The 18,979-nt window shown below is 48.5% G+C and overlaps 1 protein-coding gene and 2 long non-coding RNA genes across 4 annotated transcripts in view; 1 reads left to right on the top strand and 2 right to left on the bottom strand.

The window, feature by feature from the left end:
• Positions 1–10,758, bottom strand: part of ETS2 (ETS proto-oncogene 2, transcription factor) — a 20,881-nt gene extending 10,123 nt beyond the window's left edge. Inside the window, exons 1-4 of one of the 2 annotated variants that reach the window (XM_072806992.1) lie at positions 10,734–10,758; positions 4,377–4,448; positions 1,817–1,928; positions 183–302 (exon numbers count right to left, since the gene is read on the bottom strand). In XM_072806992.1, the coding sequence (XP_072663093.1) occupies positions 183–302; positions 1,817–1,928; positions 4,377–4,448 (304 nt within the window). In that variant the 5' untranslated portion in view covers positions 10,734–10,758. Of the gene's footprint in view, positions 1–182; positions 303–1,816; positions 1,929–4,376; positions 4,449–9,001; positions 9,128–10,733 lie in introns of those variants that run through there. The other variant, XM_072806991.1, reaches the window with a different exon arrangement.
• LOC140621679 (uncharacterized) lies at positions 10,386–12,348 on the top strand. The gene is made up of 3 exons (XR_012021456.1): positions 10,386–10,610; positions 11,060–11,180; positions 11,725–12,348. It is a non-coding gene; the product is annotated as an uncharacterized lncRNA (long non-coding RNA).
• On the bottom strand, positions 12,345–18,979 carry LOC140621680 (uncharacterized). The gene is made up of 3 exons (XR_012021457.1): positions 18,832–18,979; positions 13,812–13,882; positions 12,345–12,854 (listed from the first exon to the last, which is right to left on the bottom strand). It is a non-coding gene; the product is annotated as an uncharacterized lncRNA (long non-coding RNA).

The following is an 18,979-nucleotide window of genomic DNA, read 5'->3' as shown; positions in this document are numbered from 1 at the left end:
AATTAAGCATTCGGTTAACTGGGTCAGAATAAAAAGTGGCTCAGGTTAACCACATCCCTGCCACCCTGCAAGATGCCCTAACAAAGCTGAAAAAAAAAAAGTCATCTCAAGCAACTGTGGTAAGAGTTGTTGTTCTAGTACAACATAGACTCAGAGAAAGGACTCGAAAAACTGGCACTTACTCTTTGGGATGCCAAGGCGGCGCTGCTCCTTCTTGAAGCCGCTGAAGGTAGCTTTTAAGGCTTGACTCATTACAGCCTTGCTGCACGGAGTTAACAGAGGCAATTCACAGTTGGTTGAATCTAGAAAAAGAAACCCATGGGGACATGAGGACTTCAAGCTGGGAATACCAGATAGAGAATTTAGGGGAGAAATCTTAGTTCTCAGTAAGAACAACTGCAGTCTCCAACCTTGACGTAATTCCTTAAAGGAGTATAAATATTAACAAAAATTTGAGGGAGGGGACAGGAATTGAAAAAATATTATTATCTTAAAAAAACATCTAAAATAAAACTCAAGTTTTATTTTATTTTGCAAATCATTTTGCAGAACTTCATAAAACAATCCCCCTTAGCTGAAATTTCTATCTAAATCTCCTTTAACATCTTTAGACAAGAAAGAAAGTACGCGGTTTTGGTCAAAAGTTTTAAGGGATGCAAATGCACCCTAAGTGATTTCCATTACACTAAGCAGCAGGCAAAGGGACTTCTGACACACCTGCAATTTTTTTTAAGGAAAGGGAATTATTATTATTTTTAGATTATTTATTTATTCATGAGAGACGCAGAGAGAGAGAGAGGCAAAGACGGAGGCAGAGGGAGAAGCAGGCTCCATGCAGGGAGCCCAACGTGGGACTCGATTCCAGGACTCCAGGATCACACTCTGGGCCAAAGGCAGGCACTAAACCACTGAGCCACCCAGGGATCCCCACACCTGCAATTTTTAATGAAAAACAATCTTCTCTGGATTCGCTCAGCAATTTCAAGAATGATAAATGACTGGCACATGATGGCATGCTTATGCAAGCATGTGTTTTAATTAGTTTTCGGGGCTATATCTTCTAGCACCTACTTCGTATGACAAAGTAATCTCTGGAATGTTTCCAAGTAACAACACTATCACAGTAATTGTGCAGGCATTATCTGACTGCTATCCGTTTAAAAAATAATAAACAACAACATTAAGAACTACAGACATAGGACGCCAGGGTGGCTCAGTGGTTGAGCATCAGCATTTGGCTCAGGTTTTGATCCCGGGGTGCTTGATCCCACATCAAGCTCCCTGCAGGGAGCCTGCTTCTCCCTCTGCCTGTGTCTCTGCCTCTGTCTCTCTCATGAATAAATAAATAAAATCTTAAAAAAAAAAACCTACAAAAGTAAATGCAGATGGGCAAATATTAGCAAGTATAATTTGTTGCCCCAAGACTCCAGAGGGGGATGATCTAACAGATGATAAGACCCCAGAATGAGAAGCTGGAGTGCACTTTAATGGTCTGCTTTGCAGGTCCCCCTGGGAGATGGAGCCCCGGCTTGCTACAGTGATGAAAACATCCCACTGAAAATCTCAGGGGCTCCCCTGCAGTTTGCTACCAGCAAGGCATTTGCTCTCACCAGGGTGCGTCTGGCAGCAGATGACATTAGAACCAACAGGCTCATAAAGAAGGAAAACTGTCTTCTCCCAGGCCCAGAGCCACCATCCGACTTCTCATACCAAAGATTCAAGACACCAACCTTTGTCGCTTTACCAACTGTCATCTTTTTATTAACTGAACTACCGGAAACCATGCACAGTTTGTCAAGTCTGAGTAACAAATTACCATGAGAAATTGAATCCAAGCCTGTCGGCACTTCTTGCAGTGTTTGCTCTTCATTTAGAGAGGGGAAAATAGCAAACAGGGACCCATCAAAGGTGTCAAAAGCTGGCTGGCGCTGCAAAACAGATGGAGGAGAAAACTGAAATTAATCTTTAAACTCATTTAATTACCTGTTTTAAAAGGGGTCGTCCATGAGCGATCTTACTTATGCACCCTGATGAAACTGGCAAATATAAAGCCATCAAAGGAACTGACCAGTCAGTGCTCTGATCAGACGTCTACACAGTCCAAATTTTACTCTGGATCATTGCATTGACCTCACGGAGTCGGAAGGACTGGAAATTTATTTTGAATGGCCTAATGAATTTCAATTAATAAAATAAGTAAACAAACCTAAAAATAACAGAGTTTGGAACAACAGTGCTGCGTGGGACTTAGAGACCACCTGGTCCAAACACCCGGCCCCTCAGCCACATCAGAGGGAAACTGAGTCAGACCCTCAGCAGGACAGTTTTAGCTCATTGCAGTTAAAGCAGAGGCAGACGAGTGAGTGAGATTTGGAAAACAGTGAGATAAATTATTTGTGGAAGCATTTATTTTTGTTTAACCGTGGCATGCTTTAATTGAAACTAGATTTTTTTTTCCCCTCACCAATTCCAAAGGTTCAGAAGACCGTAAAACATTCCTCATGGTTTAATTTTATAAAAGTAAAGGTGTTGAAAGGACCCCTGGCTCCCCATCATTAACTAAGGGGAAAGATTTCTAAAGGAAAAAAAAAAAGTTTCAAGTTAAAGTCTTTACAGCTTAGGGGGACAAAGTGGACAGGGACACAGGGAAAGATAAGCCCCACAGTGTGTTGATCTCGTCTAAAATTTATGAAAGAAAAGATAGCCTTTAAATGTAAGACCTGTTTATAAGTAACAGATGAAGTCTTGATTCATTGCTGCCTGACTTGCTGAGGAACAACGTAAAAGATGGGTATATTTTTCCAACATACACTGGAAAGCCCATGTTATGTGTAATACATGACCCATCTGTTGAGTCATCAATTAAAAAAAATGTGCAACACATTTACAAATAAAATCGGTTTGTGTGCTTTCTTCTTAGAAATGCAGAACAATGAATGACGCATTACGTAAGAAGGCAGGCAGCACAAGTTGGAACTCAGCCGAAAACACTCAAGACAATCCTGTCCCAATGATGTTGAAGCCCAGCAGCCCCCTCCTCCTCCCCGACCCAAGCCCAAGACAATAATGCTCGACAGCCAAAACCTTAAGGGAAAAAACAATCAAGTTCGAAATCCACATCCAGATTTATAAACTAACTTCAGGGATAATTTTGGTGAAACAGCCAATTGATTTTTTAAATTCCCACTAGTGTTTCCCCCAGGTGACCAAGAAATGCCTCTCCTTTCCTGACTGGAAGCTCTTTTTTTAAAATCAGGAAGCCAAAAGACAATACAAATTCGCACTGAGTATTTCAACACATCAATTTCAGCAACTACTGTTTCTTCTCCAAACCCAGAAATCACATGGGCATCATCAAGTTCTTTTTAACTTATAGAAGGAAGAATTTCTCTTTCCAGGGGTGTGGTTACAAACTCAATACCACAATTTCTTGTACAGTTTGTGCCATGCTGAAAACATCTGACCGAATCAAACCAGAAAACTCATTGGCTTGAAGTTTCGTGACCTTCGTGACACTCTAGAGGAGCCTGTGCCCATTTTTGGCTCCTTGGGCTCTCCCAGACAAACAACCTCAAAAGGACTTAACAAAGGAAAATATAACACGCCAGGGATACATCTGTGTAAGAGCTTGGAGGGGACCAGTCTAAAATCACTGCTCCAAAACCCGTTTACTACAGGATGCTAAGAAAACAATCAAATCTCGCTGTCACATTTGGAGAAAGCCAATGGGAAATGATCTGTTCGTGCTACTCAAGAACATTCCCAAAAGGATTGAGACAGAAGCTACATGAGATTTGGTTATTATGCACCAGAAAAGGTTCCTTTATCTTTCATCTGTGCTTTGGTTTATGCCAATAGGCACACTGGTTCACTGGTTCTCTGTGGCAGTGAGGACAGGCTGCCTGCAGCCCTGGGGTCACTGCCTCTTCTGAAGGAAGAAGCCTTCACAGTGGGGCTGGTCTTCTTCCTCTCAGCTCTTTTCTTTCTAGTTCTTTAAGAACCAACCCCTCGCCCCTGGGGAAACTCACGAGTGAGCAGTAGAGAGACAGCTTCTCCAGCTCTGCCCTATGGAGAATCATAGGATTTTTCACCTGCTAGAAGTCTCAGAAATAAAACCACAAAGGCCTCACCATCTGCAAATTAAATGGTTTCATATCTTGGAAGACAAGTAGAACGAGCATCAGGAGACCCATTTTATAGACTAGAAAACTGAGGCCCAGAGAGATTAAGCAAACAATCCAGAGTCACACAGCCCGTAAATTAAAAGGCTGGGGCTAGAGCCAATCTTTTAGGACCTAGCATATTATTTTTTTCTCCCAGAGATGGAGTTTTCCTATATTTTAAAAAAACATATCAGTTAAGATTTGCTCACTTACCTTGAGTGTCCCTCTGTAACTGTTAGATACAGGGGCCACCTGGTCCATGTTCTTGATTCCAAAGTCATTCATCTTTAAGAAAAAAAGAAAGAAAAAGGAAAAGACATAAAGAAAGAGTCACGGGGGCAGCAAAGCATGCACATTTTTAAGAAGTACTGGCTGCGTCAACCCTAATTCTGGTGGAGTCTGTCAAGTTCTACAGCAAGACAGGTCATTCAAAACTGAATGCCAGTTCTTACTCAAAAGGCCCAGCTTGCAAAGGGCATGCTATTCAAGTAATTAAATAATCATGCCGATTCTCTACTGAATTCCACTTAGATATGAAGCACACACATAAAGTCACTTTCTGGCTGGCTGGTCAGGGCCTCCCAAGGGAGCCAGGCTAGGGGGGCTGAGCAAGGAGGACCCCATCTTTCCATCACAGGAGTGGGCCGAGCTGCTTTTCACTGCCATGTCCACGGTCTGCTCAGAGCGTAGGACCTCAGTGCGGGTGGCGGGTGCCAGGAAGGCACAGGCCACTCCTGTCTGCTGGGGAAAAGCGAGGAGGGGAGGCAGTCAGCTCAACCTGGGAACTCCTGGTGGATCCAGATACCCAGCTCCGGGTCAGCATGCTGGAAAGAGCCTTCGAGGCCCTAACCCCTCCCTAAGCTGTGAGGAAACATTCCCAGGAAGGACATAAAAGGTTCCCAGAACCACTGCTTCAGACCAAACCCCCTGCATTGTCCCAGATCCTCCTGTGTTCACTGCACACACTCCAGATGTGTCCGATGTGTGTGTTGCTCAGCTGTGCGTCTCCTCGAGGGGGAAGTAATGCCGATCATGGATCGGTCTCACTTGCTCAGTATAGGCCTATACTACACAGACCTGAGCTGACCAGCGTGGTAGCCACCAGCCTCCTGTGGCTAGGCCCATGGCTAGGATGGGCTGAGAGGAGCTCCGCATGTAAAAGCCACAAGATTTCAAAGATTTGGTAGAAAAAAAGTATCTCAGTAACGAGACTTTCTATTTACTGCATGTTAATGTAATATTCTGAATGTATTCAGTTAATTGAAATATATTGCAATTAACTTCACTTACTTTACCATATCTAATGGGCTCTTGGAAATTTTATAGTTACTTCTGTGGCTTGCAAGTGGACAGTGCTGTACGCTGAAAACTTAACTTGGAGCCCTAACATGTGGCTGGCTGGGTAAGTTCTATATTAATAAGGAAGAAAGGCACCAAGATAACGCCACCAGAGTGGCATATAAAAATAGAGAGCAACTAAAACTAAAACTCATTTTTCAAAGGGGCTGGGCTAGCATCAATAATAGTAACCTTTACCCCATGGGGCAAGCCTCGCCCCGTGTCCCCCACCCCCCAACTCCAGCTTCCTGGCTTTGGAACTGAATGAAGGTCTAGAGGAAGCTTTACAGGGTCCCCCTAATTGTTCTCCCCCATGATCTCCCCTGGGTGCTGCCACCTGTTACAACCAGAAATTTCGAGCAATTAAAACATTGTGCAATTGACAGCGCTTACTGGAGGTGGCAAGTAGGCCATTTCCCCGTGACTACTTCGAGTTTGTACTTTGTTTTCTCTTTATGATCAACGTTATGGCTAAACCAGACCTCCCAACTACTACTACTACACACACACACACCCCTGGCTAGAGAGGCAGCGTGGGAGGAGAGTCTACGCCACAGAGCAAGCAAGAGGCGCTGGGGAAGGTTGTTAAAACCCTCAGAGTACGAGTAATTATCATGGTGGCCAATGGAGGCCGGAAAACACTGAAAATAAATTAATAGTCCTATGGGGCGAGATGGGAGTAGAGAAAGGGTTGTCCTGCTTCCAAAGTGGCCACCCTGGCTCAGAATCTCCACTTGGTGGATCATGCCATCCACATGCACTCAGGAATCAATATTCACTACTAATGATCCCAGTGGGACAGAGTCCTCCTGTCAAGAGCTAAGCCCAAGTTGGGCGACCCCCCATTCCCACTTCACTGAATCTTCCTGACTTTTCTGAGACACAGGTGTTGTAACATTTTTCGGCGATGTTGCCTCTTACCGGGCAATGGAGGCCCAGAGACCTCTCATGACTTGCCCAGGATCACACAGCTCCTGCAGAGCTACTAAGGGGGGGCACAGTGCAGATCAATCCCAGGGGATCTCCTTCATGGGGAGTAACAGGATGATGAGGCATGGGTCTTCTCCCACCATATCACTATGGAGTGGAGAGAGTGCATACAAATATTCTTAGACCACCGCCCTGCTCTCTACTCTTTAACCATGGGACGTGCCTCCTAACTCTGAGCTTTAGGAACTAAATCCTGTTACCTGCTGATTAAATCAACAAACCCTAAATAGAAGACCCAAATGATAAAGACATCTTAACAGCTACCAGTGGTCCCTCCTGAGCCCACTAGGCCAGCTCTTTTTCTAAGTCTGGTTTGCAGATAACCTTGCTGACTTTATTGGACATTTTTTTCAGCCTCAAACAAATGGACAGAGCGACTTGGTATGGAAGGTACTGGATAAAGCTCGCCTGGTTTTTTGGGTACAAATAGCAGGAGAAAAGGCAGTCTACCACTCCCACATAAAGAGCTCTAATTACTAGCCACAGAATAGAATTCTTTTGTTGTCCAGCTTTTAATTTGTTTTGTAAAAACCATGTGGAATCAAAGTGCTCCTCCAATGGTTTCAGGCAGACACATAACTAACGAAATTGAAGTTCGCTTATTTTACTCAACAAAGCTTGTTAAGGTGGCAGACAGGTCAAGTTTCTCTACCCAAATTAATTTTAAATTCAAGTCCTCGCGGGTTGCTCTACTGATTGCTGCTTTTGAACAACAACAAAAAAAAAAAAAAAAGGAAAGAAAACATGGCAGAAATGTGTGAGCTGGGAACAGTAAAATTTTAAAACAAAGAGAACTTGCCTAACAACAGTACCTTTCCTGGAAGGGAGTGATCATTTATGTGAGCGATCAGAGCTCAGGTTTAGAGTTGGGTAAATTCGAAAAACAAAAGCCAAAAAACGAAGCCATTTGCTGCCTTTGGAAGGTTGGTTTGCTCTTTCTTTGGAAAGTTATCAGTTTAGAGAGAGCAATGACTAACCTCAGAAATGAGTGAATATTTCCCTGCAGGGCCCACAGTGCTAACATTTACTGTACTGAGATATCACTCAGAATTTTAATAAACCTTAACTTGGAGATTTATCTCCAAGATTGGGGGTGGTGTGGACAGACAGCGCACAGGCACCTCCATTATCCAGGACCAGCACAATCTCCTGCTGGTGAATTAAAATGAATCACCTCTATCTCCAAAGGGGACTGCTCACTTCTTTACTTTCTAAATAAGTAGCTCGTTTCTACCAGTTTAAGCTACCCTGCAACTGAATAGAGGCCAATATCTTAAGAGTCTCCTGTGCTTAAACACACACACACACACACACACACACGCACACACGCACAAACCACCCCCCCCAAAAAAAACGATAATCAAACCCAAACCAAAAAACCCACAGACGTGCAAATGTTAACCTTTCATTCAAAATCCTTTAAGAAGGCGAAAATAAAGGCAGCTCCGCGCACCCACACCCGCATTTCCGACAGGCTCCCACGCTCGACCCGCGGCCCCAGCGCCCCCATCCAGGAGCCCCGGGGCGCCCTGGGGGTCTCGCCCTCGCCCGGCGCCCCCCTCCCCCCGCCAGGGCCCGGGGTGGCCGAGCAGGTGACCGGGGACCTGGCACGTTGCGGGGGAGCCGCAGCCTCCAGGTGTTCCAGGTGCTCCAGGCGCCCCTCCCCGCCCGCACCCTGCGCGGCCCGCGCGCTCCGGTAAGTCACCGCAGAGCCGGGCGCGCGGGGGCCCCTCCGCGGAATCAGCGCGCGGGGCGCCCTCTGGATGGAGCCCCCCAAACCCGCATTGCCTTTTAGAAACAAAAGCGAGTGGAACAGGCGGGCGCGCCCCGCCGGTCCCCTCGGCCACCCGGGGCCGCGGCCCAAGTACGCGGCCGGCTCCGCGCATCACCGCCCGGACCCCCACCCCCACCCCGCGCATCACCGCCGGGTCCCCCCGCGCATCACCGCCCGGACCCCCACCCCCACCCCGCGCATCACCGCCGGGTCCCCCCGCGCATCACCGCCCGGGCATTCCCCGCACCGCCCACCGCGCATCACCGCCGGGACCCCCCCCCCGCGCATCACCGCCCGGGACCCCCGCGCATCACCGCCGGGACCCCCCCCCCCGCGCATCACCGCCCGGGACCCCCGCGCATCACCGCCCGGACCCCCCGCCCCCCGCGCATCACCGCCCGGACCCCCCCCCCCCCCGCGCATCACCGCCCGGACCCCCCGCCCCCCGCGCATCACCGCCCGGACCCCCCCCCCGCGCATCACCGCCCGGACCCCCCCCCCCGCGCATCACCGCCCCGGACCCCCGCGCATCACCGCCCGGACCCCCGCCCCCCAACCTCCCGCCTCCGAGCCGGGCCCCCGGATGAGCAGTCGCCGCCCCGCCGCGACCCCGGCTGTGCCCCGGGATCCGCACCTCGGGGCTGCCCACGTCCGCCGCCCGGGGGTCTGGGTCCCCGGGAGCGGAGCCGCGCCGAGGGCGCCCTCCCGCCCCCCCCGCCCGGGGCCCAGCTCTTACCGCGCCGCTTCGGGCAGGGCGGGCGGCTCTCGGGGCCGGGCTCCGCGGGGCGCGTCGGACGCGAGCGAGGGCGGCGGGGCGGGGGGGTCCGGGCGCGGGGCGCGGGGCGCGGGGCGCGGGCACCCGGCGGGGGTCGGGAGCCGGGGACGCTGGCGGGGCGAGGCGGGCGGCTCCGGGGCTGGAGGACCGGGCCGCACCGCGCTCCGTGCCGCCACCGGAGGAAGTAACCGGCCGGTCCCCTCCGCGGCGCGCTCTTCAGGGCCGGGGGAGGAGAGAGGAGGGAGGAAAGACGACAGAGGGGAGGGGAGGAGGGGCGAGGGGGAGGGGAGGAGAGAGGGGAGGGAGGAGACGGGAGGAGGAGAGACGGGAGGGGGGGAGGGAGGAGGGAAAGGAGGGGGAGGAAGGGCGGCGGGAGGGGAGAGGAGTGGAGGGACGGAGGAGGAGGAGGAGGAGGAGGAGGAGGGCGGGCAGCGGCGCCGAGGAGGGGTGAGGACGCGAGGGGAGGGGCGCGGGGCGGGGCCGGCTCCCTCCTGCCGGGACGGCGCGGGGCGCCCGCTGTCACCTGGCTGCGGCCCTCGCCTGCGGCTCTGGGACCGCGGGGCCTCCCCTCCCCCCCTCCCCCCGTCCCGGGGCCTTCACCCCAAAGGCGCCCCTGGGCCCGGGCAGGAGCGGGGTGGGGGCACCGAGTGGCCGCGGGGCTTGGGTAACAAGGGGCTCCCTCCGGCCCGGCTCCTGGACCCCCTCCTGGCCTCGCGATTTCTCATTCTATCACGAAGTCTCCAAAATGCGTCTGCGGTGCCAAAAGGTCCGAATCGAGGCCCTCGGCTGGGCCGCGGAGCCCGCGCCGCTCCGGGACGCCCCCGGCCCCCGGCCCCCGGCTTCGTGTGAGGGGCGCCCCCTAGAGTTGAGCGGCGCCTGCATGGAAACCGAGCCCTGCTCAGCCGCCGGCGATGCTCGTCGTTCTCCAGAGCGATCCCGTCCCCCACGTTAAGTGTCAGGAAGCTGGGCCTTAGGGTCAGTAACTTGCCGGGTCACAAAACGTACGAGTGGGAAAATCACGGTTGAAACCCAAGTTTATCTGACTCCCAATCGCAACCCAAACCATCACCCCTAACTGCTGGTTTCTGTTGCCTGCAGAAAATAGGAGTCCATGCCTAGAAATGCGTGCATGGCCTACTCAGCTTCTCAGTATTTGGTAGAATTATTTAGATACCCGAGGGTGGTATCAAATAAAACAGCCCAGCGTGGGGAAGGCCGAGGCACTGAAACTTGGCGCATCTCAGGGACTGCATTGCTGGGAAGGGAGAGGAGCCTTCTTCCTTCTCTGTTACCAAGGCTCCCGGTTTCCATGGCAACCCTAAATCCGGCGTTACCCGGATAATTGAGATACTATTGCACTGTGATGTTTCCAGACGCCTGAGGGTCTTCAGGTGCCACCAGTGCGTGGGGCAGAGGCAGGCTCTACACAGCTCCAACAGCCCGGTGGAGGGGGTCTGATATTTCTGGGAGACTGATTTGATTCTGATGGCTTCTCAGTTTATATTCAGTCCAGGATCAGAAATCACAGATAGGTCAAGAAGGAGTTTCATAAATGGGATGCAGATCCATAGTAAGTTACCATGGAGACTGAAGAGTATGCTACTTTTTTTTTTTCCCACTGTAGCAGAAAATACTGACTCATCTGTGCTGCAGCTTCAGCTAATAGAGGGACTTTTCCCCCAAGGCTACTCACCCAGGCCTTGATAGTGTCTGAGAAGCTTGAGGCCTACAGCCATCCTGTTAAGTTCAGCCGCCCCAGGTGGGACCACCTTTTCCATAGCACCTGCTGCCACGACTGCGGGTGTTCAGTGCAGGCTCAGAGGCTCCCCGAGTCATTTGACGGCCACTGATTCTTGGGGAAGCCATGTTCCCTCCTGGGGCGCTGGTGCAGGCTGGGGGCTTGGAGGGGAGCTTTGCTCAGGCTGGGTGGTGTTCCGACACATCTGAGCAGAAAGATGTCAAAAGAGGAGGATGGAGAGACAATCCATTCCTGATGATGTTTTCTTCTGCTCTGACTAGTGAAGTCTTGGGCCAGTTTTCTCCTCTACAGAAGAAAAGGCGATTATAGAACCTACGTCATCAGGCCATGAGGAGCCTTCTGCGTAGAACTGGATGTGTAAAGAACTTATCAGAGCCCTAAGTACGTGGTAAAGAGAATCTCAAAGTGATATAGCTATTACATTTCTTGTTCTAAGCTCTTCCCTTTTCATTTTATGAAAAACCCTTTGAAAAAAAGAGCATGTACTTGAAAAAAGAAATCATCCCTACCCTCTCAGTTATAATGTGTGAAGCCCCATTGAAAATAATCTGGCCAGAGGCACAAATGGTGGAGCTGAAAGAGGTGTGGGAGGCCGGGGTTGGGGTGGGGGAGAGGAAGTGGGGTCACATGCCAGCACCCAATCCTGACTCCAACCCAAGCCCCCGTCACTCCCTGCTTTCCCTTCCTGGACCCATCCGGGCACCCCCATGCCCTGGGATCTACGCCACAGCTGGTCCCCCTCTATGCTTGGACAGTCATCTGCACATAATAAAATGGCTTATCCTAGCTCTGGGGCGATATCAGGGTTCCTAACATTTTTTTTTTTTACCTTCCTGTTATTAGTCGGTTTCCTAGTTACTCGGCAGAACTAAAACCTGGCTGGCTAAAGCCTGTGATTATTCACCTATTATGGTTTGATTCACAGGGAACACCGAGCTTTACAGTAAATTAAACCTAATAAAAGTACGGCCCTTGTGCTTCAAGATCAAAAGTCGAACGTGTTAGAAGGAAATTACAAGTCAGAAGGCACGCCGGGTGAAATGATCGGATGTACTATGTCAAACTGAGTTTAAAAGCAGTCTTCACTCTTTTCCCTTAAGAAAAAGGGAACTTCATAGAATAGAAAAGGGATATTACAGCAGAACATATGTGTTTAAATACTAAATGTCTAGAGACTAAGATGCAGTTAAGAGTTCTTTAGGATCCAGACGTAACTATTAAAAATGAGTAGCTTACCAAGTCATTCTGTAAAAAAACAAAACAAAACAAAACAAAAAAACAACCAACAACAACAAAAAACAACCCAAAACCCAAAAATGCTTCCTTAGAAACGTCTGTATTTACCTTGAAATCCAAACCAGTAGTCAACATGCAGTACGTGGTGGTTTCCAGTTGTAAGCTAAACAGACGTCATTTGGTGTGCAGTGTATCATTTATTCATTCAGCAAACACAGTGTCAGCTGCTGAGCAGACAAAGACCAGCAAGGCTTAGTCCCTGCCCTTGAAGAAGTAAGAATGAGTCCACAATACTGTGAAAATCACACGCAAACAAGAGACTTTGGAAATCCTGGAAAGGGGGGGTGGGGTGGGGGGGGATGGGGAAATGCCCTTAGAGATAGAAATTGCAGAATTCGTGCACATTCTGGCACCTGCATTTCCTCTGCTGACCGTTTACCCTGCAGTCACTGGGCGGGTGGTGTCTGGCAGCAGCAGTTATCCCACTGATGCGTGTTGGGGTCAAGGAAAGAATGAGGTTAAGCTCTACCCCCATCTCCATGTGTGCACACCACATACATACCATCCCAGTAGCCCTTCCACTCTTGCCCATTTGTAGACACAGGTACCAGGAATCTCGGATGATCTGAGGTTGTCCGGCAGTCTCCCAGCCTCCCGACTGGGTGGTCCCTAACTATGTAAAAGCAGGCAGTAACTATCTTCTTCGTGAAGATTCTTTGGAATAGCAAACCTGGGACTATCCTGGAGATGGGCCCCTTTTCCTGATGGCCTATTATAATTTCTTCTGCTGTTGGCAGCCTGATTTGTCCAATGGGTTCCCTGTGGGTACGAAGGCATTAAAAACTAGAAAGCACCTATGATTTTAACCTCTGAAGGGTAGCTTGTAGGGTTACACTCCCTGGATCAAATCCCAGCTTCAGTCTTTCACTAGGCACCCACTGTGGCCTTGGGAAAGTTACTTCATCTCTCTGGGCCTCAGTTTCCTTCTCTGTCAGGTTTGATTAACAGCAGTATGGAGATTTCTCCTAGCGCTGCCTGAAGATGAAGTGAGTTAGTGTTTCTGACGCATTTAGAACAATGCCGGGCACACAGTTAAGTCCAAGGGTGTTGATAAACAAGCGGCAGTTCCCTTGACCCTGGAGACCTTGGTCCTATCATCCCTTCCAGCATCTCCAGCATCTCCATCCTTCCAGCCACCTTGCTCTACACTCTGAGTAGGACTTTGGTTCAGGACAAGGAATAGGATCAAGACCAATGCCATCAATAGCAGCCCATGGTTCCCTTCATCATGATTCTCTTGCCTTCGATGGGGGAATGAAACACTGAATTTTAAAATTGGAAACAACTTTAGAGACCTGATAAGTGAGACCAGCTCCTGTTTTTATAAGGAAACGGAGGCCCAAGAAGGATCAATTCCTTGCCCACAGTCATGGGGCTATTTCTTGGCAGGGCTGAGCCTGGGGCTATTTCCAGGCTGACTGCCCCTACCGCCTCCCTTATAAGGCAGTACTCTGGCGTATACAAACCACCTTCAAAATCCACCGTGATATTAAGCTGCATGATGACATGCTTTAGGCAAGTCTGAACAGCAAAAATAGCAAGAGGGACCCTTTGTATTCTGTTAAATTGATAATCCCTAAATAAATGCGTCTGAAGTGTGAGTCAGACCTGTACAGATATATGATTTGGTAGTTGTGTGTTTTTCTGAATCACAGAATGATTCCCACAGTATGCACCGAACTGCATAATGCTCAGAGCATCAACTTGACTATTTACCTTGCAATCTGGAGCATTGAACCACTGGTCTTCACACAAGCAAGGAGTTAGTCATCAATGTGCCAGTCAGCCTAGCAAATGATTAAGGAAGGTTAATTGACATGCCGCTTTGGTGACAAACTAAAACCTGGATTAGTGTTTTAAAGCTAAATACTGTAATTCACTTCAGCAGGTACGTGAGTAAACCACTGAGGCGTTGGGATATGTAGGTGATGTCCATTCTTTTGAGGAATGGTTTTCTGATTGCTGCAAGATTTTCCCCCACCTCTTTGTACCCAGGAATTTGGTTCTCTGTGTCTATTTCAGACCCACTGAGCTGTCAGTACCTCATGTTGGTAGCTGTTGTGGAAATCACATCTCCTTGTGTATTTTCCTCCAAGCAGGTTCATGTTGTGAGAACAGCCCTCCCCTCCGCTCCATGGCTGGAGAAGAGGACAGGTGGTAGGACCAGGCTTCCACTGGGCATCTTGAAATTCTTAGTAGCTGTCTCAAACAAGAGGTCTGCTGCATTTTGCACTGTGCCCTGCAGATGATGTAGTTGGTCCCAGGTGGGATATTTGTCCCGGTGCTTTCCCCACCCACAGGGAGCCAACAGCTATGTCACAGGCAGAGACCCTGTCATCTCTTCCAGTCCCTTGAAACTATCCTTTCTTGTGTGTCAATGAGGGTTGAAAATGCACTTTAAAAACAATTTTTAAAGATTTTATTGATTTATTCATGAGAGACACAGAGAGAGAGGCAGAGACACAGGCAGAGGGAGAAGCAGGCTCCATGCAGGAAACCTGATGTGGGACTCGATCCCGGGACGCCAGGATCACGACCTGAGCCAAAGGCAGATGCTCAACCACTGAGCCACCAAGGTGCCCTAAAAACAATTTTTAAAAAAGATTTTATTTATTTACTTATTTGAGAGAGAGAGCACGTACGCTCAAGTGGAGAAAGGAGCAGAGGAAGAGGAACAAACAGCCCTGCTGAGTGCCCGGACGCTGGGCTCAGTTTCACAACCCTGAGATCATGACCTGAGCTGAAATCAAGAGTTGGGTGCTCAACGCACAGAGCTACCGAGGTGCCCCAAATTCACTTTTAAAAGACTCGACTGAAAAAATAAATAAAATAAATAAATAAAAGACTCGACTGGCTAGGCATAAATATTTCCATTGGGAATTATCAACATTTTTTAGAAGTCACAAGAAAGCATTGTGTTTGTGTGTGTGTGTGTGTGTATGAGATAGAATTCATGTACCAAAAAAAAAAAAAAATAGAATTCACATACCATAAAACTGACCCATTTAAAGTATGCAATTCAGTCATTTTTAGAATTTTCAGAGTTGGGCAACCACCACCGCAAGTCAGTTTTAGAATATTTCATCACCTTAAGAAGAATCCCGGTTTCCATTCGCTATCACCCCATCATCCTTAAGTCCTGAATAACCACCAATCCGCTCTCTGTCTCTTGATTTGCCTCTTGTGGACATTTCACGAGAATGGATCGTGGAACCACCAATACGTGGTTCGTTGTGGTGGACAGAATTCTGTTGCTCAGCTCATGTTTTCCAGGGGCATTCATGTCATAGGGTCAGTGCTTTACTCCTTTTTGTGGCCAATATATGCTTCTGTATCCCATGCCCAGTTTCTGTTTGCAGGTGCCCATGACCCTACTGGTCTGCACGATGAAACCTATAGCATCTTTAATGCCCAGAGTGGATGAACCGCTGATGTTCTCTTTCTGGACCAACCCGAGCAGGAGAGGAAAAGAGACAAAGCCATGCCAGGAGCGGGGGTGCTGCGCTGGGCTGCACCCAGCAGCCCACCTGACCGCCCACTGGGGCTTCTACGGCCCCTGTGGCACTGGCCCTCTGGCAGTTGGCCACCCCAGATGCAGCCAAGCTTTCCTTGTGGGAGGGAGACCAAGGAAACTGGTCTCCTCTAAGCTTGAGGGCTGATGGCTTGAGCTTGGGAGCCAGACGATTGTTTGAATACACTTGGCAAATTTTGCCTTCTTGTTTCTTTATTTTCAGCCTGCACTGTGGCATTTGTGTAGAAAAATGAGTAGACTATTTCTCTGCAAGAACCACTTGCTCTAGGTTAGGGAAAAAAACCCAATCATTCTATCTATCTATCTATCTATCTATCTATCTATCTATCTATCTACCTACCTATCAATCATCTATCTATCTATCTATCATTCTTTCATTCCAGGTTCATTAAGATATAATTGACATCCTTTGACAATTTTCAATGACTTTCATTCAGTATAACTTCTGAATTCAAGTACCTATACTCATTTCTAAAGACTTCTAGACATTATGTCTATTCTCTTCACAGCAGCCAGAGGAGCGCTGTGAGAACACGAGTCATACCCATCCTTCTTTAGCAAAAATGGTCCTATGTGACTCAGGAAAAGTGCAAGTGCCCACCTGGCCCCCTAATGACTCATGATCTGACCTCCCTCCATCTCTGTGATCTTCCCTCCCTCCCCCATTCTGGACCCGTCTGGGCACCAGGCTCTGGCCTCCCCTCAAACACCAGGCAGGCTCCTTCCTGTCCTGGGAGAGCTCTTCCCCAGACACCACAGGGCTCCTTCCCCTTACTGCCTCAGATCTTTGTGACTACCTTTGCTGAGACCTTCTCTGGCTACACCACCTAAAATTTCAACCACTCCCATCAGACCCACACGAAGGTTTTTTCTTAAGCTCATATCATTATTTGCTATTCTTTCCAGCTCACTTGTCCACCTGGCTATTCTCTAGCTCTCCAGCATCAATTCTGCTCCATTAGGGTGCAGACAATACCCATTTTGTTCACTGCTTTTCTGCAATGTGCAGAACAATTCCTGACATACAGGACTCAATAAATATTTGTTAAATAAATGACCTTAGTGAATTCTGAGGGTAAATTTTCATCCCCTTTCCAACAAACATGTAGAATGTGGGCAGTAAGTATGGATGCATATGTAAAAGTTTTACCCATGAAAAGATGTGAATACATTACATAATGTCTTTTATATTATTTTGCTGAAATAGGAAAAACTATAATAATGGTAGAATCTTGAATTTATGGGGGTGTCTGGGTGGTTCAGTCGGTCGAGTAGCCAACTCTTGGTTTTGGCTCAGATCAAGATCTCAGGGTCATGAGATCGAGTCCTGTGTTGGGCTATGTGCTCAGCACAGTCTTCTTCAGATTCCCTCTCCCTCTTCCTCCAGCTCATGCAGTTGCTCTTTCTCTCTCAAATAAATAAATAAATAAATAAATAAATAAATAAATAAATAAATAAATAAATAAAATCTTAAGGAAAAAAAAAGAATCTTGCATTTATGTAGTACTCCGAGGCTTTCCTAGACTTACCTTCTCCAACATTCCTTATATTGGATCGCATTGCCATCTCCAGTTTAAGTAACTTGCCCAAATTCCCAAAGTCATAGAACAAACTTCTAGGGGATTCAAGACTAAAATCTTCTGAAATTTTCAGTGAAGAGTATTTTTCCACCAATGCAAGCAGAGGGGAAACTTTGCTTGTGTGGAGCCCTTCACAGTTTACAAACTGTTTCGCAGACATCAGCTGCCCTGCCCCTGCCCTGTGATAAGCAGAGCACACACTGTTATCCCCAAATCCCTGGTTTACCAGTGAGGAAACTCTGACTCAGCCTGGCCAGAGTCTTGTTACCCGGCCAGTTGGCTTAGGTGAGGGCCAGCACCAGGTCTCTGGTCTTTGTACTGACTTGACTGCTGATGACAAACAATGACATCTGACTTCCTTGTTCTTTGCTGAACAAGGTACAGTTTGACCTCTGGTATTTGAAGCTATCCTATTGGTCAGTTCCATCATCCAAGAGTGGCCTGAAGTCCCATGGTGAGCTTTGTTTGAAACTTGGCTGAAACACATCTCGATTGCTCTAGTCACATGACCAGCAAAGGAAATTCACTCACTGCCCAGCTTGGGTTTTACCTCCCCTTGAGAGGGTGCCTCTTCTCGCAGCCTTTGCAGTAACTCTCCATAAGGATATAGTTGTGTCCCTGATGTGGGCTGAATGGTGGCCCCCCCCCACACCCAGATACGTCTACATCCTAACACTTGCAACCTGTGAATGGGACCTTGTTTGGACAAACGGTTTTTACAGAGGTAGTAAGTGCAGACCCGCAAGATAAAATCACCCTGGGTTATCCTGGCAGGCCCCAAGTCAATGACAAATGTCCAGGAGAGACCCAGGGAGAAGGGAAGACAGTCATCCATGGACTAAGGCAGAGACTGGAGAGATGCAGTCATAAGCCACAGACCATTTGGAGCCACCAGAAACAAGGAGACACAGAAGTAGCCTCCCCTAGAGCCCCAGAGGAGCACAGTCCTGCTGACTTTGATTTGGAGCCTATGGTCTCCAGATTTCGAGAGAGAAAATGTCCAGTCCTTTAAGCCACTCAGTTGGCAATGATTTGTTATAGCAGCTACAGGAAACTCATACAACCTCCTTGGGAGAAGTGACCCGAGAGAAAAACCAGGAAGTGGGCACAAGGGATGGGAGTCAAGAGTTGAGGCTTTCTCAGAAAGCGAGGAACCTTCACATGAGTATGATAGTTTTGAGGAGGGATGCCTGGGTGGCTCAGCAGTTGAGTGTCTGCCTTCAGCTCAGGGTGTGATCCTGGAGTTTTGGGGTCAAGTCCCGCATCGGGCTCCCTGTGAGGAGCCTGCTTCTCCCTCTGCCCGTGTCTCTGTCTCTCTCTCTCTCTCCCTCATGAATAAATAAATAAAACCTTTAAAAAAAAAAAAGACAGTTTTGAGGAAATTAAAAAACGAGTAAGGAATAAAAAGTGGAGTTAGACAGTGACTTGAGTCTTTGACATTCTCTACAACAAAACGAGAAGAAGGGACTCATGCAACTGCTGTAGGGGCATCCCAGCCAGTGAAGGCGATATGCCTTTGAGGGTGCAGTTACATGTTGGAATGTCAAGTACAATCTCAGAGGTGAGTCACCATTTACAACTTATGTGGATAAAAAGTTATAAAAATAAAAGAATAGGAACTTACAGATGCAGAGCAATGACATGTTAACCATGGTGTGAAGCAGTTGGTGATCAGAAGATTAGAAGGTAGCAGCAGGCCCTCCTGCTCTTGTTCATTCTTAGCTCCTTGTTAGGTTCTCTGGGGCTCCTCAACTTTGTACTGATCCAATCCC

This window comes from Canis lupus, chromosome 30 (assembly GCF_048164855.1).
Source record: "Canis lupus baileyi chromosome 30, mCanLup2.hap1, whole genome shotgun sequence".
NCBI lineage: Eukaryota > Metazoa > Chordata > Mammalia > Carnivora > Canidae > Canis > Canis lupus.
This window is presented reverse-complemented; position numbering and strand designations above follow the sequence as displayed.